Source organism: Centropristis striata, chromosome 17, assembly GCF_030273125.1.
Source record: "Centropristis striata isolate RG_2023a ecotype Rhode Island chromosome 17, C.striata_1.0, whole genome shotgun sequence".
NCBI lineage: Eukaryota > Metazoa > Chordata > Actinopteri > Perciformes > Serranidae > Centropristis > Centropristis striata.
In genome coordinates, this window is record NC_081533.1 from 22,932,641 (window position 1) to 22,958,374 (window position 25,734).

General features: G+C 40.4%; 1 protein-coding gene across 1 annotated transcript in view; it reads right to left on the bottom strand.

The window, feature by feature from the left end:
* Nucleotides 1-25,734, bottom strand: part of slc8a4b (solute carrier family 8 member 4b) — a 118,684-nt gene that overhangs the window by 42,507 nt on the left and 50,443 nt on the right. Inside the window, exons 3-12 of the mRNA XM_059355039.1 lie at nucleotides 21,990-22,249; nucleotides 20,175-20,314; nucleotides 19,547-19,699; nucleotides 19,225-19,452; nucleotides 18,730-19,134; nucleotides 15,391-15,501; nucleotides 15,150-15,302; nucleotides 11,819-11,915; nucleotides 11,404-11,595; nucleotides 9,841-10,033 (exon numbers count right to left, since the gene is read on the bottom strand). Of these exons, the coding sequence (XP_059211022.1) occupies nucleotides 9,841-10,033; nucleotides 11,404-11,595; nucleotides 11,819-11,915; nucleotides 15,150-15,302; nucleotides 15,391-15,501; nucleotides 18,730-19,134; nucleotides 19,225-19,452; nucleotides 19,547-19,699; nucleotides 20,175-20,314; nucleotides 21,990-22,170 (1,853 nt within the window). The 5' untranslated portion in view covers nucleotides 22,171-22,249. The remainder of the gene's footprint in view (nucleotides 1-9,840; nucleotides 10,034-11,403; nucleotides 11,596-11,818; nucleotides 11,916-15,149; nucleotides 15,303-15,390; nucleotides 15,502-18,729; nucleotides 19,135-19,224; nucleotides 19,453-19,546; nucleotides 19,700-20,174; nucleotides 20,315-21,989; nucleotides 22,250-25,734) is intronic.

Sequence of the window (25,734 nt, forward strand, 5' to 3'; positions counted from 1 at the left end):
ATAACAATAGCCTTCCTTATTGCGGATTTATTATATTTATTATTATTGTTCGGATCTGGAAAAAGCAGTCCAACGCATTTAACTAATGATACACATCATGAAATGCACAGAAAGTTGGCCTGATAATCAATGTCACTTAAATTATTGAGTAAAATGGCTCACATGAACATAAATCATAGACTAAGCGCACAGTCTGACACCATCGTGGCTGTGAGACACAGATGCTATAGTAGCTGTTATTTTGCGTTCTTTATGGCAAGAACACAAAATAACAGTATAGGCTACAAGGACCCGCCTCACATGCCAAACATATTATAGCAGCACAATTATCATTGTTAGCACGCGAAGAAAGCATTCAAGCACACGCAGCAAAGTATAGTCAATTAATGATCAACACATAGGCCCAGGCAGCTAATATTAAAAATTAAAAATTAAATTTGTTTTTCAGTCACCACTGATGTTACTTCTTCTTTACGAGGAAAGTGTTACTCCTTGCGAATCTATATATCGGCGGTTAGTCTGACATCAATATCCATTGGACATCTAACGTTCAATCACAGAATCAATAAATTACGAAAGAGTTTAAGAGGGCGGATCAGCTTGTTTGTGATGTGGGCTGTGCCGCACAGGTATGCTGCGTGGAGTTTTTCAATGTTAATTTGGTCCGCCAATCAGATAAAAATGCAAATTGATCCCAGAAAATAAAAACAACCACATAGACACCCAATAAAAACTACAAAGAGACAAAAACTAAGTGGCTATAAAGTCTGTGCGTCTTGTCTTATGTAGGACAGGTGATGTAGCCTTCTTCATGTCTATGCAGAACCAGACCATTGACAGATGACACCACTACCAACCGACATCACCATCCCTCAAGCAATGTGCTAGCTTTGTTATAAAAAACTGTTGACAATCATGCTGCCTGGTTAACTCCAAACGAACAAAGAACAACGGAATTGAAAGAGATATTACCACAAACTGTTACTAACCATATAAAGGGTTTTAGGCTGTCTATTTTTTGATACCAACTTTGCTGCATTAACATTCCCAGCAGGATGCAGAAAGCATACCAACCAACCAGACAGCATGCTGTGTTTGTGACAACCATCAACCCACAGCGTGACAGTTTTAACGTGTGAGATTCATGCAAAGTAGCAAGCAAACATCCTTGAAATAGCATGTTGCTAGCCTCATAAGTGCTTCGACTGTATGACAATTCAGTGTGCTCAGTCATGTCTGATGAACAATGCATGCTTAGACTTTCAACAAAATGACATTGAGGAATAAAATCCAAGCTGCTTTTGGAAACCAGTTTAATCTCAATACGGTGATAAACTGTTTATTAAACAGTGAGCTGATAAGCAGGAAGGGCACAATGTGCAGACATGCTGATTGTCTGGAGAGTGCTAAAGATGCTAAGTGTGTGTGTGTGTGTGTGTGTGTGTGTGTGTGTGTGTGTGTACGTGCAGGTATAAGAGTAAGAGATGATATGACACTTGCTAGATGAGCAACAAACATGACTGTGAGGAAATACAGGAAATTGCTCACACACACACACACAGCTTCAGCAGCAGCAAGCTCTTGCACAGACACAAATGCATCTGTATGTATGTGCACACACACTCTAACGCACACTAGACGCACACATACAGCGCACAGCTCTCGGGGATTTGGAGTTCAAAGGATGTTTTATTTTGGGAACAGCTTTGGGTTAGTCACCCTACTCTGGTGACAGACGGAGAAACAGGTTGCAAATATCAAACACTTTACAAGCACTGTGACACGCAAACACCCACCAAAACTCACACAAACACACACACACACACAATCTCACACTCTCACTTTCCTTGTGTTTCCTCCATCTCTCTCTCTTAATTCCAAGAAGCATCTCGCCAAAGGGAGAATGTGTTGTTTAAAACTTACAGGCTGACTTCTTCTTTACCAGCAGCTAATAAATGATCACAGCTCTTCTGACAGCTTTTTCAGAAACACTAAGAAGTTGTGTTCGGGCTGCATTAACACATAACGCAACATGACAGGATGCTGGGATTACTTTTAAACTCAGTACTGTTAAGTGGTAATTCAGATGGTGCACTTTAGGGGTTCTATGATCCTGTTGGAACAACAATAACAGATTATGTCTCCTTTCATTATTTTCCTATTCGTATTCTTTTTGCATTCAAATCCAAAAATTCAGATTTTGGCTGAAGAACTGTAACTTTTTGTGGGGTTACGGGTCACACGAGAAAGGAGCCCCAATTAACACATCAACTGTGTTGTATTTCACCACTGTCTGGAAACTGGTCCTGGTTGATGGCAGAGTTTAGGCCAGTGGTTCCCAAACCTTTTCTGCAAGGGCCCCCTTTTTGTAAATAACAATATTTTCAAATTGCCATGTTTATACCCTTTCATGGAGTAATAGCATTAGCTTAATGAGCGAGGTAGCTTAATCAAATCTGCCTTCGACAGCTGTCATTTCACTCAAACTGCTGGTTAGAAATAAGAAGCTGTTTTTGTCTATCTTTCTCTGGAATCAAGGTTTCTAAAAATATCTATGAATCTTAAAGGAGCAGTGTGTAGGATTTAGAGGGAGCTGTTGGCAGATATTACATATAATATTCATTATTATGTTGTCATTAGTGTACAACAGAGCCCTGCACTGGTGTGATTTTCAAGACCCACGGCCATGACGTACAATACCATACCCGCCACGCCCCCGCGCATATGGCCACAAAAGGTCGCCAGATGACATGTGTCAATTTGAATTTATGACATCACGCTGATGCAGTTTATTTCTATGACTGACTCTTTAATGTCCAGCTTGTGCAGCTCTCGTTGGTTGGGTTCCATGATGCTTTGCGGTTGTCCATTCTTTTTGATGTTTGTGCTTGTTTCTTGTTATAATGTTGTACAAATTCACCGTCTGTGATAGGTATAGGTCAGACACTTTATCTGTTTAATGTTTGTACTGTGACCTTAAATTGGGGTCGTGTTAGTGACCTTTCCTTCTTGTCCTGAGCAATTTTCAATCAGTTTTGTTGGCACTGAATGTCCTGCCTGATGAACCGCTGGGAAAACAGCCCTATAGAACTTTATTTAAATGTATGTATTATGGGAAACCCACAAGTTCTTTATTTTGCCCAAAGTCAAACCTAGAATCTGGGAGGTATGCTTTTTAGGAACGAAGTAAAGGTTAAATACAGCTAAATTTCCAAGGTGACATATTGAAAAGTTTATCTAAGCAAAAATGTTGAGGTGGTTTTCTATGTTAAATAAGGTGCATGCACACACATACACACACAGGGCAAAGCAGTAATTGAACAGGCGTCGGCACAGTTTGGTGGCGACACCTGTTTGAAATTTATAATGAGCAGCCAGGGGAGAGGGCCACACACACAGTCGTATACACACACAGTTGTCTGTGTCTTGGCTGTGACTCTGTACTCAGTTGCAGGTCAGAGGAAGGCTAAGAATAAACCGGCCCTGCTGAGCCTATCGCTCTTCTTACACACACACAGAAACACACACACTGTTAACTTTGCCTTTGACTTCTGCACACACATGCCCTCTGATTAACAAAAAGAACAAGACACAGAGAGAAAGAAGGCAGAGAGCTGCAGACCGAAACCAGGAGACTCTTAGGCAGCGCTGGTGAGCAACAGAGAGATAAATAAGAGACATTCATCGGCTGAACAGTGAGAGAATTAATTCATCCTGCATGTGCAGAATGTGACTCAATAGTGTATAAATATAGCTTTACTGTGCTGTAAATATATGTATGTGTGTGTGTGACTTCCCACGGAATGACACTGAATACATTTTACTCTCGAGAGAAAACAACAAACAGACAATGACACACTTGCATTCTGTCCTTCATCAGAAAGTAACATATCCTTATTTATTTCCTCCTTCTTCCTTCTTTCACTCCACAATCCTGACTCCTTCTCCTTTTCCCCCTCTGTGTATAGTCAAATGCTGTATATGGAAACATATTTTCTCTGCGGGAATGAATTTCTAGCACTATCCATGCTTTATCTATCCATGCTGTGATTTGGGTGGTGTCTTCGTTGGCTAGAATCCTGAAATTACCCTTTGAAACTTGGGTCCTCAAGCTATTTAATGTCGCACTTCAATAACACTGGAGGACTCAAAAGAGATCTGAAAAAGAATCTTCAAAGGCAAAGCAGCGAATACTGAAATATTCAGACTGTTAGTCACTAGTATGGGTCAAGCTCCAAAAACGCTCCTACTTGTCATAATAGTAAATAGCATCTTTCATCCTGCCTGTTAGATGCCCAGAGCTGAGATAACCAACAAGATCTACAACCTAAATGACAGAATAGACTGTTTGTCAATACCACCCAAAATGACACATATAAGTGTTTGCTAAAATAACTCATATAAGCGTTTCATGGCTCATGGTACCGTGTATCGTTCTAAAAAATAGCATGCACGTTATTGTACATATAGGTACGGTTCACTGTTGTATAACATGCTGCAGTTTTGTTGAATTTATGCTACAAATCCACTGACTCAGGTTTAGGGCAAAAAACGTCCTGGTTAGGCATTATAAAAGACAGTTTAACAGTAAATAAATGTACATAAACGCCAGAAGTGAAGTAGTAATGAGGGTGACGTGAGCCATGGAAGTTACATAAAAAGTAATTTACTTTTGTTTTCACACAGGACACGAACCCCATTCTCCTGGGTACAAATCTGCTGTTTGTTCAACCCGTCCTCCTTCCTCCCACCCAGAGTGTGATATCTGGTATTTAAACTCTGCATTGCCATTAATCATTACTACTCCATCAGCAAGATGGCAGTGGAGGAGAGTCTAAAACGTAAATGTGGGTCGTATCACATTTCAGCAGACATCCACCTTACTGAAGTGTAAATCAGCAAAATTCTGATTTCTAATCAATTCCAGAGAGCCTCAGCTGAATCCTGACCTTTCACCTCTGAAGAAGGAAAGCAAGAGAAAGGAGAACTTTCTTTGTGGGGTCATATATCTTATTTTTTATATGAATTAAAGTTTGTAAAAATGAGCTGAAGTCCCCTGCACTTTCTCTTCCTTCATCACTTCCTTTTACTCTCCTCTTGTCAGTTCAGCTCCAATGCCTTTTAGATTTTCCCCAAGAATTTTAAGCAGCACCTGGCTCCCATTCTTCACCCCCCCTTACTGTGATCCATCTACCGACTTTTACCACTTTAGTCTTTTCCCAAACTTTTTAGAAAGCTCGTTCCAACAGACAGAATAAACAAGAAAAGTGACAGATTAATGGGAGGTTGCTTAAATGCAGGAAACAGACAAAAGGGGTAAACAAAACTATTACACAGCTTGAAGGAAGCCGGTGTAGGAGGGACAAGAGAGGATGGAGGGAGGTGTGGATAGTGAGTTATGTCTGGGTTGTGATCCAGCTAAATTGCCTTGGCACTAAGTCCTTTTTCTCAGAGTAAAGGGTTAGACAGAGACGGATGGATGGAGAGGATGAGGAGGGATAAAATAAGGGAGGAGGGGGAGTAGAGGAGCTAAGAAAGAGAAGGTGGAGGATGAAAAGGGTGTAAGGCAAAGAGGAAGGAAACAAGAGGAGGAACAGCGACAGTCTGACAGTGTAAATAAGAAAAGGTGAAAGGCAGAAAGGAGGAAGATGCAAATGAAGAGGAGTTGAGTGGGTGAAAAGGGAGGGAGGAGAGACGAGTTGACAGGGAGGTGAGGGTAGAGGAGAAGGTGAAGAAGGGAAGGAACGGGGGAGGAGGAGAGGGGGAGGATGACAAAAGTTATCCTGCATGGAAGAAAATCTAAAAATATACCAGACAGAAATATGGGGGATGGGAGAAAGAAAGAAAGAAAGAAAGAAAGAAAGAAAGAAAGAAAGAAAGAAAGAAAGAAAGAAAGAAAGAAAGAAAGAAAGAAAGAAAGAAAGAAAGAGAGAAAGTAAAAATGCACAGTAAATCCAAGGTCAATGAAGAGCAGATATTTAATGAGGCAAAGACAGAAAAGAGAGAGAAGGGGGAGATGGAGGGATGAGAGACACAAACGAGTGCAGCGGATAAAAGCAGGTTTACATTAGTGGAAATTTTTTGACAAGGGGCTCAAAGGCACAATGATGAAAAGAGGATAAAAAACACACTGAGAGGGGTAGCAGCGAGGGAAGACATGAAAAAATAAAGAGGGAGAGGGATATTATGAGAGAGCACATCCTGTTTGCACGAGTTCTTTCTCTCCTTTTGTTCGGGTTTGTCCGTCTTCTCAAAAAGCCTTTAAAAAGAGCAAGACACGCAACTGCAGCACCAAAGACTCTCTGACATTATTACTGCTGACAAGGCACAATCATATTTCATCTAATGACATTTTTTTTATTTTAAAACCAAAACACATAATGGAATAATAGCACAAAATGATGTCCCACTGGAGTAACTGTTTGAGCAGATAATTCCTGCTGCTCAGGGTGTAGAACAAAAGACATTTGATGACATTGTAAGTACTGTGGGATCATGTTGTTATTGTTTAACAGCCACCATAGCTTAAGAAAATCAATCTCAATTAGTTCATGTATTTGTTTTGTTTTTCGTATTACATTTATTCATGTTTTATTCTAATTAAACAGCCACAAGTAATGTTAACTTGCTAACTCAACATTAGATGAGCCGAATACACAAACATAATATCACTTTATGACAAGGCTGAACATTATTATAACATTACAGCATGCATTAGCTTTGAACCTGACATGACCTACTTGTCCTATAGTTGCAAATTACAGCATGCTGGATTGATATTGAAATATCATAACAATAAATTAGGTCCCTGCTGGATTACTGTGTTGCAAAATGGAAACAATTATTGAAAAACTGATGCTGTAAATTTTGAAGCATTTTCAATGTTTTGAATTGATTGTGTGACTACCACATAAAGTGATCTCAGAGCACAAATTTAGTGGTTCTGATAAGTGTATAGACTAGAGTAAGCTTAAAGTAAGTTTAGTGTCCTAATCAAAAGGTGAGAGTTAGACCTATTTACACTCTCAGGTGCTTCATAAATACTAATCCACATGCAGTGGAGGAAGAGGCTTATTGTTTACTCTTGACCCACAAAGTTAAAATCTCTGAGGGGTTACACATGCTGCACCCACTGATCTCTATAATCCTCTTGTAGCAAACACACCAACAGTCTCTTAACTCATTGACATCAGTTTAGTTTCTGTACTGAGGACTCTTACTGAGAGCACACATAATGCCTCTGTCACCCCTTCATAACCTCACAGCTCACCAGCTAGCTTCATAAGTAATGACTGCATCATTGATGGCACATCATTTCACACGAACACACACACATGCAAACACATTCTGCCCTTGTGGTGACGTTGGTATGAAGAAGCTGGCTGGTATCAGCTGGCAAGCTTCTTGTTCAGCTGCACGTTCTGGTCTGACGAACACACATTTGCGCTCCTATATTTGTGAGGACTATTCATGCATTCCCTAGCCCTGAGGCTTTGATCACAACTACAGTACATGCCTGAGGTCGCATTCACACAAGACCCGGCCAACCAGGCGGCAACTCCCGGTGAGCAGTGAAGCAAACCTGGAAGTGCCTTCAGTCTGCAATCATGGGGTCACCAACGGCAGTTGCAGAAGAACTCCGGCCCTATCTATCTTAATACAAAATGAGAATACGTGGCAACATTATGGTCTCAATTGCTAGTTTCAAGTCTTCTTTAAGACAATATGATGTTAACTGTGTAAATAATGGTCCCATTTAGAAAAAAATAGATGATAAATCTATCTAGATCTCGTGTAATGCAGCCTAACCCTCGCCCTGAACCTACATGTAGTTGTAATCATAACCCATAGCCAAAGTCTTGAAGCAAGAAAACAACAACCTTACTCTCAAGATCTAAAACCAAATTGGACCTGACAAAGATAGACGTTCAAGGGCACACACAGGTGGACACATAATCCATCTTTCCAGTCTTTCTCTGAGGGCAAGCCACAAATGAACAGCTTTGAAATGGCCTTGCCAACATTTGCCCCCAGACACATAACCACATTTGAATTATTATACTTGTGAGGATACTCACATATTAACATTGACAATCCCCTTGTAATAACACTTAAACACTAACTGCTGTTCAAACTGAACCCTAACCCGTGTCTAACCCTGTCAATCAAACAGCACCTTGAGGAAGTGGTGGGCAGCAGAAACATCCTCACTATGCATGAATGTCCTCACTCTTCACATTAGTCCTCATAGAGATACAAGAACAAAACCACACACACACTCCCACACACACAAACACAGAGTACTTGCTTTATAGGCCCCAGGAGGCACAGAGGAAACTGCATTCCCAACTGCTTTATGTATTGGTCAATTTAACACCGCTAACATCAGCATATTAAAAATGCATGTGCCCAAGGACGCAAGAGCAATTTCCGTGTGAGTGTGTGTGTGTGTGTGTGTGTGTGTGTGTGTGTGTGTGTGTGTGTGTGTGTGTGTGTGTGTGTGTGTGTGTGCACGCACGTGTGAGGGGGCATTTTAATGCGGAGTAGCCTACCTTGAAGTGTGGCATTATTACGCTGTTATCTGCCTAATAGAGCTATTTTTACTGCGAATGCATGTTGAACACTCAATTAACCTAAACAGCCATTTCTAAATGGGAGTCAATCACACAGAAAGGAAACAGAGAAAGAGCAATGTGTCATTAGCAATCCAAGAATGTGTCAGTCACCTTTTTGTTCAACAAAAACATATTTTAGAGGAATTAATGGAATATACTGAGGCCTTTCTTAGACATTGGGTCATTGGTCAACTCTAGAGGTAAATGATGAAGTGCAGCATCAATCTGCTATTGACGCTGTGACTGCTGAATTACAGATGTTCAGTTTAAAATTGGGCTTCATTGACTGTATATAAAGATGGACAACCCGTCTCCACTTACTCCCAAAGTACAGAAATGAAGCCAAAATATCAAGGATATGGCCACTGCCTTCTTCTGTTGATGACATTCACTTGCCTGAATAATCGTGAGTCAATCAAAGCTGTCAATCATGACGACACACCCCCTTTCATAGAGTCAAACAGCAAAGTACAAATGGAATAAATTAACAGACATAGTCGCCCATGACATCGGCCACAGGTTTGTGAATTCCAATTCTATTTCATTCTTAAATCCAGAATTCATAGAACCGTAGTTACAGACGTAACTCTCGTTTTGAAGCCTTGAGATTGACATTTTGCCATTGCCATGTTGGTTTTTGGCAACCAGCACATTTGCAGAATTGACTGGGAGCTGGAAAGATGTCATGTTAATGAAAATGTTAGAATTGACCTTAATGAACTGAAAACACACTGTGAAAGGGCCAATTTGCCACTTGCCGTGGTACCAACTTGTCAATCACAAGATAAAACTGCCCTAAGTTCTCCCTTTCTTTGTTGTCTATTTTACTCTGAATGCCCCCCATGAACAATGAACATCATGCCGCACTGAAAGAGATTCCAAAATAGCGATTGAGACCAGAAACTAATTATGAAAATATGTACGAAGGTAATGAATAAAGTGAGAGGGGGGGTAATTTTCATTGACCCTCTTACAATCTGATTCATTTATGCAGCCAATGGAGTCGCTCCACGCTGGCCATTAGAGGTATGCAGGTTTATTTAGTGTGTACTTTTCTTTTTTTTTTTACCAAGATGGAGGTGGGATTCTGACCTATACTGCAGCTAACTACCAAGGGAGGATCAAGATGTTTTGGCTTCACTTTTGGGGAGCTGTCATGTCATCCATCTTTATATAGTGCATGCATTCCATGCTGGGAATAAAATGTTTTTACGTCTGCACTTACATGGTCTCGTCATTCTGGAACTCCAGTTTCCCAGCAGCCAGTTCATAGTCTTCCCCTCCTTTAGCGGTGCCGTCCACGGTTCGGTAAGGGACGGCTACCAGGCCTCGGGCCCCCGAAGTCCTGAGCACCTTCACCTCCATCACACCCACGCTCTCACTCACCTTCTGACTGGCAATCTCAAAGGTAAAGATGCCTTTGAGCAAGAAAGAAAGAAAGAAAGAAAGAAAGAAAGAAAGAAAGAAAGAAAGAAAGAAGAAAGAAAGAACATTGTTTAACAGGGGAAAAACACTAGAAAGACGTAAATGATGATGATGATGATGATAAACACCTACGCTCTCTCTCACTAGATGCTCTCCAGTGTGTATACAATGCATATACATAGTGAAAGGGATAATAGATTACCACCCACTCTCTCTGGATGAAAGATAATAAGCATCAGGTAAATGCCCACTCTCCACTCAGCCTCCCTCCCTTTAATTCTCTTTGGATGTTTTCAAACTCCTGTAACTTAAAAAGGGCTATAGTTGAGGGGGCTGGAACTCTTTGTGATGCCTTTTTGTTAATATCGTGGGACAATGTAGCAAAGCAACAGACCCATGTGGATTCAACATTAAGCTGGTGGGAACAGAAGTTCTTAACATCTACTTTTTTCAATCTGTCTGTTTTGATGCCAACAAACAACTTATCAGTGCTGAATTTTAAAATTTTCCCTTGAATGATGTGAGCAAATTACACAGTTGCCCACAAAGTTGGAATAATTTTGTTTTCAGACACAATCCTCTGTTAGTTGTGGTTTCATTTTTTGAAAATCGAAGCTTAAAATCACTGTTTTAAATTTTTGCAAAAAATATACTGCAAGAACAAGATTCTGTAGGAAACAAAAGAAAATAAAAAAGGATGCGCTCCTCATTGCAAGTCATGAATAACAAAAAACAACAAAAAAATTCAGTAAAATTTTTAACTAAACTGCAGGCTATTTACACAGAGCAGAAGGTAGTGGTCAAGAGGTCATATAGTACATAGTATATAGTATATTAAATAGTCCAATATACTGTATGTCTGTTTTTTCCAATATTGGAGGCACTTGTTGACACTTGGAAGAATGAATAATTTTTTTTATGGCAATATATTTGTGCTATTCTGACATTTTGTCAAGTGAAAGTGAGTAAAATGTGAGATAAATGCCCAGAAAGTTGTTTTCTTGATTTGGCTTTAACCCTTTATCGGGCGAAGAACTATATTTGGTAACTTCAGGTAATACTTTGAGAAAAAAGTTGCAAATTTACTAGATTAAAGTGGCAAATCTACAAGAAAAAAAGTAGCAGATTTAAGAGATTTAAAGTGGCAAATCTGCGTGAAAAAAAGTTGCAGATTTACCACTTTAGACCACTTTAAATCTCATAAATCTGCAAATTTTTTCTTGTAGATTTGCCACTTTAATCTCAACTTTTAAACTTTTTTCTTAAAATATTATTTTCGTATGTTTTTTTTACACATTCTGGCAGTATGTGATATCCTCCAATATTCTCTAGGGTTGACACATTATTCAGGGATTAGTGTTACCTGCGTGATCGTCATCGTAGATGGTCACTGTGGCTGTGTGGTTGTCACCCAGCACGGCTTTTGGGGTGGCGCTGGCATCCAGAGGGGCGGTTCCAATCTCAGGATAACCGACCACACGAGGGTTACTGAGGTGCACGTAGAAATACTCGTCCTCCTCAAAGATGTCATCGTCGATCACTCCCACTGTAATCTCTGGTGAAAGAATTAGGATGATTTTGTTATAGAATAGTTCATGATACTCTTCTCTATGTTAAATTATTTCAATAATAAACCTTTAAACCATATTTTTGTTGAAGCCTGTGAAACAAGTTCCCCAAAGTGCTACAAACCGCCTGCACTACTTGAGCCTCAGTCGCAGTGATGTGTTTTTTGAAAATATGCCATAAATTATTGCTGCCGCTGCCATTATTTTTACCTTTGAGGGTCTCTCCTGGCTTGAACAGCAGTGTTCCCTCTGCAAACTCATAATCTGAACCTGCGTTTGCTGTGCCGTCCTCTGTGCGATAATCCACCTGGGGGAGATAGGAACACAGAGAGATGGGGAGCGGGGTGAGGCGAGGGTTGAAGGGAGAGCGAAAAGAGCCGTCAAAAGATGAAACAGAAGTGAGCAGATATGAAAAGGGCAGATAAACACAAGCGGAGAGGGAGAACACAGAGAACAGAGAAGAAGAGAGAGATAGAGGATGGCAAAGAAAGGGAGGAGAGGCATTTGGGGAGATATGAACAGAGGGTGAGAGAAAACAAGAAAAACTGCTTCATTAAACTGAGCCCTCTGGTCAGATACAGTTTGATAATAAAGACTTTGAAGATAGTACAACTAAACTTTCACTGTATCCTCTCCTTTCTCTCGGTCCTCCCTCCATCTGCCCTGTTTCTTAACCCTCTCCATCCTATACACACGCTTACAAATGTACCCTCATTGTTTACGATCTGATAACAGTGATCAGATCGTGTCGCCTTTTATGTAAAAATTAGGAAAAAAATTCAGATTGCTTCAAAATCATCTGATGTTGTCTGTGGGAAATGCTGGAGCAGTGGTTCAGAGTTGGTGGTGCTTTTGTTGTCATTCTCTTGGCTCTGCTCTATTTTTCGCTCTTGATGAAATGTGTATGAGTGACACAGCTCAAAACCTATTATTTAAGGCATTATTTATTTAATCTCTGGGCCTACAGTATACTGAGGATTCATAATATTCCAGATGGGTTAAATATAAAATTATATCTTGATGTGATTATAAAAACAGAGACATAATAAATTGCCTATAATGTTATATATATATGGATAGCCTGGCAGCCACTTATATAGCTTGAGATATATTACAGTGTAATTTATTTCTATGCATGCTGCTCAGACTGCCAACAGCAGGAGGTATCTTCTTCTCCTCTTGCACCGTGTCAAGTCAGCCGACACATTCACTAAGCTAATGGGAGGTGATGTCACCAATATGCAAATGAGCATATGAGGACATCTGGCAACTTTTAGAGACTTTTGGATCTAGTGCTGGCTACTTTCAGAGAGTTGGCAACACTGCTTACTTGGGTGTAAAGGAGTCTTTTTTCTGGTCTCTGCTAGCGTTGAGAGTAATGGTTATAATTACTGAACAAACATAGAAAAGAGGCAGGGTGAATATTGGATTTATGCTTTTCAAATGGATAAATGGTAAATGGACTGCAATTGTACAGTGATTTTCTACACTGCAAAAAAGAAAAGTTGGGTGAACTCAAAATTTCAAGGCAACAAACTTCGATAAAATTTTAAGTTGGACAATTAAACTAAATATTTTAAGTTTTGTTTTTGAGTTTGCTCAACTCTGAATTCAGATTTTTTAACTTATAATTTTACATTGTAATAACTTTTAATCCTTACTTCTGCAATGTGCTGAATTGGCTCGATTGTAACGCCGCTATGAAATGTCAGCTAATGTTGCGACCACAATTTTGAGTTAGCATTGATACGCTAATGGCTACTCTTGTAGCTGTAACAAGCAGCGCCGCTAGCATTTCACAACAAAGAAATAAGAGTTAGCAGAACTATTGTCCCTTGTTGTGAACCCCAACTTAAAGATATAAGTAACAACAACTCACCAACTTGTTTTTGAGCAGACAACTGGCTTCCTTTGTTGTGCTAACTTACATTATTGCCCTAAATGTCAGTAATTTATATTTCCAAGTTTTACCAACTTAAATTACTGTTTTAGGCAAAAAATACAAGTTGGCTTTTTTGCAGTGTAGTCTTTGCAACCACCAAGTGCATTACAGTACAGAAGGTGCTCATTCACACACATACACACACACACACACACACACACACTCACACTGGTGGCAGTATGAATACATACAGAGGTTACCCTATAAGATACCATCATAGGAAGCATCAGGAACAATTTGGGGTTCAGTATCTTGCCCAAGGATACTTGGGCATGTCGGCTGCCATGGTCAGGGATCGAACTGCTCTGAGCTACAGCCGCCCCACAAACACTACTCTCAATGACAGCTAATGTTTTCGGCTAACTGTTGAGGATTTGTTCGGGGGCGGGGCTGCTCAAGGCTGCTCGTCCGCTGTCCTCTTCTACGTTTGCAGGGCTCATGGACAGTGCTTTTACTTCACTCATTCATTTCAAATCTATTAGGGCCCAAGCACCGAGCAGTGCAAAAGCTCTTTTGTTCCTGGAAGGTTTATTATATCATTAAGTGTATTATTACTTGTTTGTATTACTGGGACAAAAGCATACTCACTACTAGTATCCAAATGGTTTAGGTCATAGACACTACCATTAAATATTCCTGTAACAAATTGCCCACAAAATCGCAAACTTGCTGCTGGTCCCAAGCAGCAGAAAGTTAATGCAGCTTTTACTTTACAGTTATGCGAGTCATTCCATGATATAAAAGATGTTTACACCTGTCAAGATGGTGGTACATTTTTAGAATGGCTTCGTCGTGCTGAGAATTACTAAACCCTTAAGAGGATTGAGTACACGGCATATTTCTTTGATCTTCTTTTGTACATTGAAAAAGACTCAGATTGCAGTCTGGGACTGTGAATAGATTCTTGTAGCTTTTGACCGTTTCAACAAGTGTGCCATCAAGAACAAGTAGCCTCAGTGAGAAACCCTTTTTGGTGAAGATAATCAGTTCTTCCTCTCTGAAGCTCTGCTCTGACACTGCGTCTGAGGAGCCTGTGTGTGGGCTAAATAGGCCACTTCACTTTACAAAATCAGCCTTCAGTAGATGGCAGACTAAGGCCATGCCTTCAGCCTACCTCTACAGGCAGCACTGATGTTGTGTCTTCGTGTCATTTGTATACAGGAGAGGAATAGAAGAGACACAGCCTTGCAAAGCCCCTGAAGTAAAAACGAGCAGCTCAGGTATCGTTCCATTGACACAGACTCCCCCGTGGGAGACTTGTGAGAAAATCTCTTATTCAGAGCGTCAGGCCAGCGTTAAGCCCAAGATCAATGAGCCTTTGCAAAGGGATATGTGTTTACTTTGAGTTACAACCTGAGCTGGAATCTAAAAATCTGGAGAATAAAGTGTTTTGTATTGGTTCTCACAGCTTTTCCTTTAGCATCCACTTCTATCCCTTTACAGGCATCTGACCAGAAAAGAGAACAAGGATGCTCAAAATCTCAAGAAGTGAGAATATGTTTTGAGTAAGATCAGACAAAGACTAGAGTGAAAAAAAGTGAGTATTTTATACGCTTCTATATACACACTGTCTTGCAATAATAGCACACTGAAACATACCTTGACAGTAACTCCAGGGTCTCCTCCGTGTCTGGCAACGGTCAGTTTTAAGGAGCCGCAGTTTTCGAAGCACTGGTACAACGGGGGTTCAAAATCCATCCTGATGGTGTGAGGGTCGTCCTCCTGGGCCTGGGTCTCATGGCTGCTCACCACCTGGAAAAAACAGACACAAAAAAGTCAGGTTGCAGTTAGTTAATCTATCAATAACAGTGACGAAGGGAGGTTATGTGCCATGTGTCACCTTGCGAGCCTGGTCCGCAGCGTGCTTTTTGAGGATGTTGCCAGCTCCGATCATCATCCTGGTTGCTTGAATACGGTAGAACGCTCTGCTCTTCTGCTGTTGCATCAGGACCTGTAAAAAAAAAAACAATTAATAAAAAGTAGTATTCATCACAGAAATCCAAAATGTATTTATTTCTTTTTGTCAGATTGGTCTTAATTTTCTACTTTTAAACTATCAGCTGCAATTCACTGGTTAAGCAGGGAATCTCTCTTAGGAAATTATTTTTATGTCACCTCTGGGAGGTTAGAGGTCAAAGGTCTGCTGCAGATTTATTGAGTTACTTAAGGACTCCTAAATAGAGTGTATGTGTGAGGTTTGGAGATCCTGTACATGAACATGAAGGACATCTGTTTCTCTGGAATTTGTGATGGTGGAGCTTCAAAAAGCTTTAAAAAGCTGCAACTGTCTGTGCTTTTTGACTGTGATATTGCCAAGATAGATCAACTAATTTGGTACATAAGCGGAATCATGCTCAGGAGTAAAACTTTGACAGTGACTATGTTAACACTAATATTTACATCATTGTGAATGTGACAATATTCTGAAATCCATAAAGGTTGTGTAAACAGCACATTCAGTTTAGATCTTCCCAAATTAGGCCTCATTCTGAATGTAGTATTTTCCTATTAAGACACACGTGACATGTCAATATTAATTGGGTTTTAGGAGCATCTTTGAGTGCATCTCAATTTGGGTTTTTACGGCAGTTTGCACAACAGTGTCCTGAGTGTTTACGGTCAGCTCTGTGCATTGTACACAAACCAACCAGCCAACAGTTTGCAAGACTGGGGTACAGATGCATGCCCAGAAGAAAAACCCACATGTCTGGTGGGGCGGATAAACTACTTTTAAATATTATGAAAGACTTGGATGGCAAAATATTTTTGGATTGGATCAAAAATAAAAGAGAGGCTGTGTTTGTACAATCAAAGGAGTCCGCCACCAATGGAAAACTTCCACTTTTGACACAAAGAAGCAAAATGGCAACAGCAACTGTTCCACTTTTCCACATGTTGACATGATAAACAGCATGTTATGTTATTGGAAGTTTGTATGGCTGCATGTAAATGGGAAAATTAGTTGAATAGTCTTTTTTCTTAGCCATGTAAACAGCTGAGAAGGAATATTGTCTTTGAATATTTGGGTGTGGTGTGTCCATCCACTTTCTTTTAAGTTTTAACATCTTTGCAATGCACAAGGTTAATAGTTGGCTTTCATGGCTGCAAACTTTAGATCTATTAGACCATATCACTTTATAAGCAATGATTTCTATGAAAATGTGTGGTTGATGCGCCAAATAGAAAATGAACAAATTGGCCACGGAAGTTGAGGAGATCATTAGATTAAATGTGGCCTCAGAGCTGGGAACACTATCATTTAATTAAATTAAATTCTAAAGACGAATTTCTCTCCAGAATCCTCATAAAAGTCTGCATCTCTTCGGTGGGATTGAAGCAGTGATTGTCCGTTAAAAACTTGATCTGGTTTTGCTGAATTCCACCAATGGGGACCCACTATTTAACTTTTAATTTAATAATTCATTATGAGCACAAAAACCTTACTTAACTTATCTGATGGAGTTTAATCTTGAGGGCAGCTGTCATTTCTATTTACAGCACAAGGCTGAGGGTGTAGCTGCAGGGGGAAGAACGCTTTAAATGCAAACAAACATCTGGAAGTTACCCAGTGCACCTTGGGGTGCCTGCCCAACTCCTTTTCTTCCCTCCTTCACAACCAACAAACAAAGACCAAGAAATGACTTGGAGAGGAGGCAAGGGGAGGCAGAGGGGAGAGTAGCAGAGACTTGGACAGCTTCTACAGTTCAGCATTAAAGGATGAAAACGGATAAAAAAGAAGAATCCTTAATGTGCCAGCAAGTGTGAGCACACTGTGAAAGAGATCTGTGTGATAGCCATCTATTAGCACCTACTTTCTTTTAAACAGGAATGAGAACAGATTAACCAACTAGTCGATTAACCGACTCATCAATTAATCTCCGTGTGTAGATCCAAACCGGACTAAACTAATAATGCCAAATTTAACCAAAAGTTAAATTTAGGACAAAGCACTAAGCTTTGGCTTAAAAATATCAATTAACAAATCCTAAATCCCAAAAATCATAACTCAAGGTTCACTTACTAGCTTTTTGTGAAGTTTTTGACTACATTTGACAGTTTTCTTTAAAGCATTAAGTTAATGTTTGAGATGTGGCTGTAAGCTCAGAAAAAAAAGATAACATGTGGACCTTGAGTTTGAGATTTTTTTTAACAAGCTACAGCCTCCAAGGCTACGAATGAACTTTCACGTTTACATATCTAATGTTCACATAACTTACCGGGCAAAAAAACACCTGGATGTCAGAGTGGTTGCATGTTACAGGGCTGTCAATGAAGCCAAGAAGCACCTTCCTCTCTGCAAACTAGTGGTTTTATCAGCACATAGACATTACATGAAAAACTGTGTTTGTTTATGTGTGTGAAAGAAACTGTTGCTCTTTGCTAGACTTTAATTAATTATATTATAACATTGTTTATATTTGGTGTCTGCGCATAGTTGGGTTTCCATTTGCCATAAATACGTGTGCAATAGAAGAAATGAATGAAGAGGTCAGCCCTAATCAAATTTACTGAAGAAGTTATGAAATTTGTTTAACAGCTCAGAAGTTGCTCTGTATATCAGATTTCCTATCTGCTATCACCTAATAACACCTTGTTCACAGCTGAAGGTGTCACAGCATCATATCTAACACAAAGTCGACCTCAGAGGAATCGCACAGGAAATGTGATGCAGGATGTTGTTTGATTTTGTGGCTAGATTAAAAAATGTCCTGAGCTCAGAAACTGAGTAAAGGTGGAACAAAGTTGAAAAGCAGTGAAAACAGAGTAAACAAGTCAAAAATTAGGAGCTGACTAGTAAAATATATTATATTCACACAAGTGTACACACCTTTCATATACGCACTTTCAGGATTGTTTACTAAAATGTAATGTGTACATCTTGAAGGAAGACTTTACGTTCTTTTTTGTAACTTTCTATAACACCACCATGTTTCTGTTTGCTAAAATGTGAACGTCTGACAGAGCAGTCTAGCTGTGTACCTCTGCTTCCAGTGTTATGCTATGCTAAGATAAACTAAGCTAATCTCCTCCCAGTTCTAGCTCCATGCTTAACGCAAGAACATGAAAGTGCTATTAATTCTCGTCAAGTCTTAGCCAAAAACCAATACGCTTTTTCCCGAAATGTCAAACTATCCCTTTAAATATATACATTATGTTCACATGTAAGCACTCTGCTAACCTGATAATTAGCCATCTCAATCAGCTGCTCCATGTCTTTATCTGGGTGCCTCTGCTTCAGATCCTTCAGCGTCCTGGCCATGTCCCTTCTGGCCTCATCCTCCTCGTCCTTTACTCCTCCCTCTTCCATCATCCCTCCGTCCATCCCACTGTGACAATTTAGCGCCATCTGTCCGTCCAGCTCCAGCATGTCCATCTTGGTGAAGCCTCCTGGACCCAGAGCTCCTCCTCCGGCCATCCCCAGGCCTCCGTCCGCCCCTCCCTCCGTCTCTATGATGATGCCACGGTGCTTGTCAGCGCGGTAACGCTTGCGGACATACTTGTAGAAGAGGAGGCGGCGGTCGGCCACCCAGGCCTGGACCACGCAGAGCGGGAAGAAGAGGAAAGTCAGCACTGCCTCCCATACCTAGAGGAGAGACGAGACACAGTTAGCAGCTTCCTTTTTTTTCTTCCTTTATCTTTTTCCTCAAACAGCTTTCATCCTGTCCATCCTCACCTCCACCTCTCCAGGGGAAAAGACACTCAGAATCAGGTAAAGCCAGATATAGGCGAAGACGCTCCAGGCCGCCGTGACAAAAAACACCCGAAGGTGTTTGATTTTGCGCGTCTCGCCGTCGGGAACCACGTACACACACAAGGCGATGATGACGAACATGTTGAAGGCAGCACTGCCCACGATGGTGCTGGGACCCAGAGAGCCAGCCTCGAAATCATGACCACACACCTATAGGCAGGGGTGAAAATCAGATTACCGTGTTCCCATTACATTCTGTATCACTTAATCTAATGTGTAACCATCCGGCTCATATTGTGCTCACCTCAATAACTGACAGCAGTATCTCGGGGGCACTAGAACCCAAGGCCATTAAAGTGAGATTAGAGACAGTCTCATTCCAAATCCTGACCGTGGCGGTGGTGGTCTCGCCATTCGCCCTCTTTATTGTGATTTCCTTCTCCTGGGAGGTTATGACCTGGGGAGGAGAGGAAGATAGGAGAGGACAGACGAGACGAGATGAGACGATAGAAGAAAAGAAATGCAAAAAAAGGAATAGCATTGCAAGGAGGAAAGGGAAAGAAAGAAAAAGGAAAAGGAAAGGAAAGGAAAGGAAAGGAAAGGAAAGGAAAATAAATTAAAGGAAAGGAAATCAAAGGAAACACAACAAAAATAAATGGGAAGAAGAGTAGAGGACGCACCACAAGGAAAAGAGGGGAAAGTGATAACAAAAAAAGCATTTTGAGTATTTTTTACGAACATGCCACAGAGCTGTGTTATATGTGTTATCTTAAATAAGATCCATTTTATGTCCCCCAAACTGGCAACTGACATTGTATTTTATTATATACATCAGCTTTAATCCACTATAGTCATGTGATATTATGAGGGAACATAAAATAACGGAACATCTAAAGTGTAAAAGAAGTGTGTGTCATTCATCTCCCACCCACCTCTATAGAAGACATGAACCGGTCCGCTATGATGCTCATGCCCAGGAACATATAGATGAGTGCTACGAAGTAAACAATGGCACGTGCCACTTTGTCGCCCACAGAGGGATTCTGAGGGTTCCACACAGGCAGTATCACTCCTGAAATTACAAAGAAAAGATAATCAAACAGAGTGTTTCAGCAACACAAGACATATTTGTTTGAAACAATTTTGTGAGATAACCTCACTAATCTCTCCCTCTCTGCCTGCCAGTGGGGATTTTGTAAAAAACTCAAGAACATGATTTAAGATTGTAATAAGTGGGAAGTTTTTGAAACTGTCCCATTTGTCTTGATAAAACTTATTGAAGTGGATCAATACACGCTAGCTTTAGGGCAGCAAATTGGCACAAACAGCTGATAACTCACAAGAGGTACATTTCTGCTCAGAAGGCAATCAAACCCTGTCACCGCTGATGGTGTGGCATCACAGATGTGGCTGTGTTATGAATATTCTGCTGATAACTTTAACTGTGCAAAATAAATCATTTTCCTGCTATTTGCAGAGCTTCTGGACAGATCACAGAGAATGAGCTTGCAATAAATACCAGGAGGTTATTTATAATCCTTTTTCAGAAATTAACAAGTCCTTAATTATATCAAGTCAGAAATATACAATTAACTCTATGTAGTTAGGCTGTGGAGTAACTTTTAATTATATTAATATGATACTGAAAAACATTGATATTTTAAAATGTAGTAAGTCTCTCATAGACTGTATTAAAGAAATGGCTCCTGGCTACATCATTAGGTCAGTGCAAGTTAGCTTCCATACTTCTTGGTAAAGTAAAACAGGTTCACTGCAAATTGACAGGTTGCCACGGTTGCGACTTATCAAATCACAAGGTAGCCACGCCCAAAAGCATACCCTTATATATCGTCTGTTTTACTCTAAATGGGACCATGACTCTCAAAATAAACATCATGCTGTATTAAAGGACTTGCAACTAGTGAGTGAGACAGTAAACTCATTACGGGAATGTTTTCTGAGCTAATGAATAACGTGAGAAGTATGGTAATTTTCTCATAGACTTCTATACAATCAGACTTCTCCTTGCAGCTAGTGGGGTTGCCCCCTGCTGGCCATTAGAAAGAATGCAGGCCTTTCCGCATTGGCTATTTCCATTTCTTCTATGAAGTCACCATAGGAATATTTTGTTGTAGAGCTGTGGCTGATGAGTAATTTAGTGCTCTGTGGCTGAATATAAAGTTACTATGGTCTATTTTCTCTGTAAAATCTATTCTATACATCCTGGTTTGATAGTGCAACCAAGGCGATGGGGATTTGGCTATTACATCTGCAGGATACTACCACTGATTAAAATTATGAATGCATTAATGCAGTCAAGCCATATAATTTAATGCATCTACTGCCATTATAACATAGGCACATAATCGATCATGGTATTCATGCTTTATTATTGTTTCTATCTCAAATGGATTGAATTAATTCAAAAAGCCACTTTAGAAACGAAATACTGTAATAAATTTGAAAGTGGAGGAAAGATGGTACTGGATGCATTGTGTCCCTTTAAATTAGTCGGTATGTTGTGTTTATGTGAGACACGCTGAACTCAAACATCATGTTCAGCTGTGATCAGTAGCTTACATGGCTTGTGCACGCAAAACTAGAGGCTTAACTCTTTCCCCTACTTAACCGTTTCAATAAGCTGCACTTGCTGAAAGAGTTAAGGAAAGAAATCTATCCTATGTAATCATGTTAATCCCTCTGATATGCACTAAACTACAGTTTTCTCACAGATAAGACCAACCCACCTTCCTGACAGGGGTCTCCACTAGCTGAACAGTTTTTATCCGAGGAGTCCGCATGCACCGATCCAGGGCATGACAGGAGGAGGAAGGCGGAGAGGAAGAAGAAGAGGAGGGGCGAGGCGAGGCGGAAGGGGTGAAGGGAGGTGAAAGAGGATGGAGAAACAGACATGGCTGCTGGAGCCATTTCTGCTGCTGCAGTCAGGACTTCTCTGGTCTCTACTGACTTCTACTGGGTCTGCGCTGCGTGGAGAGACGTCCAAATCCTTGATGTAGACAGAGAAAGAATAGAGACAGAGGGAAAGACGTTATTCAGCCTTTCAATCACTCAAGTACTACTCCTGGTTTAATGATATTCTCTATTAAAAAAAGCACTTTAAATCAACTTAAGTGCATTTAATTGAAGCATGTAAAAAGTGGTTAAACTTCAAGTTAATAGTAGAGGGAGGACAAAATCACCAGCAATCCCTATATCTGTGACAAAACAACATTCTTCATTTTTAATAGAACTCAATAGAAGGTGGTTGCAAAGTGCTTTATGGTGGATTATAAACAGATAGAATGAAATGAAGAAGCAATAAAAGCAATAATGAAAGGTCGTAACATTAAAGCAGGGCTGAACAATTCTGTAGCAGTGCTGTAAAACGATGACACACTTGTAGCCAGCTTCTGTAATAAAGTTAAAATAATAATAATAAAGCTGAGGTAGATGTAGCCGGCCTGAGCTTCTCAGGAGCCTCGATAGAAGAAAAAAAAAAAGAGAAAAATCAATCACCTCTTGTTTTTAATCTGGACTGGAGAACAGTCAATAAGAACCTCTTTTTAGCTGCACCACAGAGCAGACAGTACACACAGCACTCCATTTGTAATGTGGACTTTAGAGCTTTAGGATTGTTTTTAATTTAGACTTTGTGATATAAATCTTTCAGAGCAGCTCGGGCTATATACAACATACAAGGAAAGCTTTGTGCCAGGCCTTTTATCCCTTAAATGTGAACACAAAACTCCTGGAATCCACTGTGATAACAGATAACCAATGCAAACACGTAACTAGGCTGATGTAATATCGGCAAAGGTTTGGTTTTATAAATCAGTGAGGAGACTTCGATCACTATGAACTGATGATAAGGTGCCTCATAAAACTACTTCTAATGCAACTTCTCAGCTCAACATGACCGTAATTAAAACTTAATTTGGGGAAGTCATTGATTAATGCTTTTAACATACTATACAGTGTACAGAGCATATCTTGCTTCCAGGCTCCACCAATCAAACGGTTAAGTTTAGTTGTTGGTGTTGGGGGGCGGCCTCGGAAATCTTTCTTCCGCCAAAGGGGGAATCCACTGCTTGTTTCACAGTTTGAGCATGATGTTTTTAGATGGCCAGGTTTAGCAAAGTGGATTCAGATTTATTTATTTTTTAAGACAGTATCGGATTGGTATCAGTATCAGCAGATACTTAAAGCTGCCGTATCAACATCGTGCCATCAGTACACTTAATACATTTCCATTTGAAAATGCTGAAAAAATGCTGCTTATTCAGTTTTAGCATGAAAGACCAAAAACAGAGCTGAAAGAATCTATTAAAGTTGTGGGCTAGTGCTGCCTGATAGGTTATACTCAGGGCAAAAACTTCTCCACTCTCTCTGCTGCTCATAAATCTTTTGGTGTGAGTACACAGTGAAGGACAAATTGTTTAAACTTTGATGATTATATACAGAACATTTTCTCATATGAACAGTATGGACACAGTATTAAGCAAACTGCAGCATTAAAAGAAATTGGACTAACTGAATTACCCTTGTGGAAACATTGGCCTTTTTTGAATCAAATCTTCCATATGTGAATCTTTACACACAGTAAGCTGTTATAGACCCATGCATGTGTGTGCAGCCAGCATAAAAATGCTGCATTTTGCTGCAGATTTCATGCTGCAATACAGTGTACCAAGGGGACGACAGCAGAGATATGACAGCAATGGGTATCCGTGAAAAGAGAGCAGAGTGGCTTTTCAGTCGTACCAGAGTTAATATGTTGTGAGTGAAAACAGACTAAAAAAAAAAGGACAGTTTGAATTGGCAGCGAGAGGTCAAAACAGTGAAAACAACTGAAACATACTGTACACACATGCACACACACAAGACAAATACACAAACAGTGTCTGCCAGCCTGGTAGTGTTGAAGTTGCTGACCTTGTACTCGTATAGTCTCACATACACACGCACTCCACGCTCAGGGTTAGCCAGCCTTGGGCAAAAAATTGCTGACCCTGTCTTCCCACACACACACACACACACGCACACAACCACAGTTAGTCATCTGGCGTGACATTAGCGGGGAGTTGCTGACCCTGTCTTCATCTATCTTCCAGGGTCTGGCTGCTCTGACAACAACCTGTCACTTCAATGCTCGACTCGCTTCTCTCCTCCGCTGCTGTCTATCCTGCTACAGGTCCCCTCCACTCTTTTAGTCTCAAGCCTTTCTTTTCACTCTTGTATCACAGATTGCTGTGTGATTTCAGCTTAGAGTGATTAAAGACGATGCAGGTGCCAGTTGAAAGAGTAGCCCATTTAGCATTGCACTTCTATAAAGCAACTGTGAGGCATTGATGGTGCTCAAAACTCCTCCAAAAGGACTCCACTTCCTCTTCTCTCTTGATTTGATTCTTCAGTATCACTCAGCCGTCTTCCTCTCCTCTCTTTGTCTTTTACCTGCTCCATTAAATCCCATTTCCCCCCCTTCCACTCTTTCCCATCTTGTCCATCTCCACCTCGCTTTCCTGTCAGGCTTCTTTTCAGGTATGTGCGCAAGCTAATGTCCTGTCGTTTTCAGTTTCTCTCTCCGCCTACACTCACCACTCTTCGTCTCAAGCACCTCTTCATATCCCCTGCTTGTTGGCTTTTTCACACCCTGACACACACAACCTCTTCTTTCCTTTCATGTCATCTTCATCTGTAAACAAATCTACATCTGCTAGCATAAGTGCATATATATTTTTTTTTTTCTTAAATGCTCATGGGAAGGCAGGTGTGCGCTTCTTTTTGTAGTATTTAACTGATAGCGGTGGGACACAGGAGGATGACTGTAAATACTCTAATGCATAGTGGCTAAATACAGAATTAAATGGCTCCGGTTAAATGTGCAGATGTGGCTGAATTTCAGATTAAGAGCTCAGTTTTGTGTCAAGCTATTTATAATTTCCATAGATGCATTTTTGCTTTAAAAAGCTATTAGACTTTCCTTAGGCTGAGTCATGACAGTGTCTAATTTTCAAAGCAGACTCAAGTGCAACCCTTGAATAAAATGCATAAGGCTGCACGACAGAAAGAGCAAATCAATAGAAAAAGTAAGAGTGGAAAATTGTAGAATATTAGCTGAAAAATGTCAGCCTCAAGTGTGAAAAGGACTGATAGGAGTATACGCAGATGGTGTACCGCTGATCCATCAACATGAAGTTAAATAGGATTTTCGATTTGCACATCCTGAGAAAGTTGCACTCTCATGTTTGATAGAGACTTTAAATGTCTCCTTATGCATGTAAGTGTGTGTGTGTGTGTGTGTGTGTGTGTGTGTGTTCCTTATTTCTTCAAGGCTTTCCCTTGTACAACATGACTCACTCTGACAGATCACACACACACACCATGACCTGTCCCGACGACTTTTCTTAACACTGACGGTGATGCTCATCCGCGTGTGTGCATACATGTGTGTAAAAGCAAAAGCATGTGCACACCCAAACACACACTGTATAA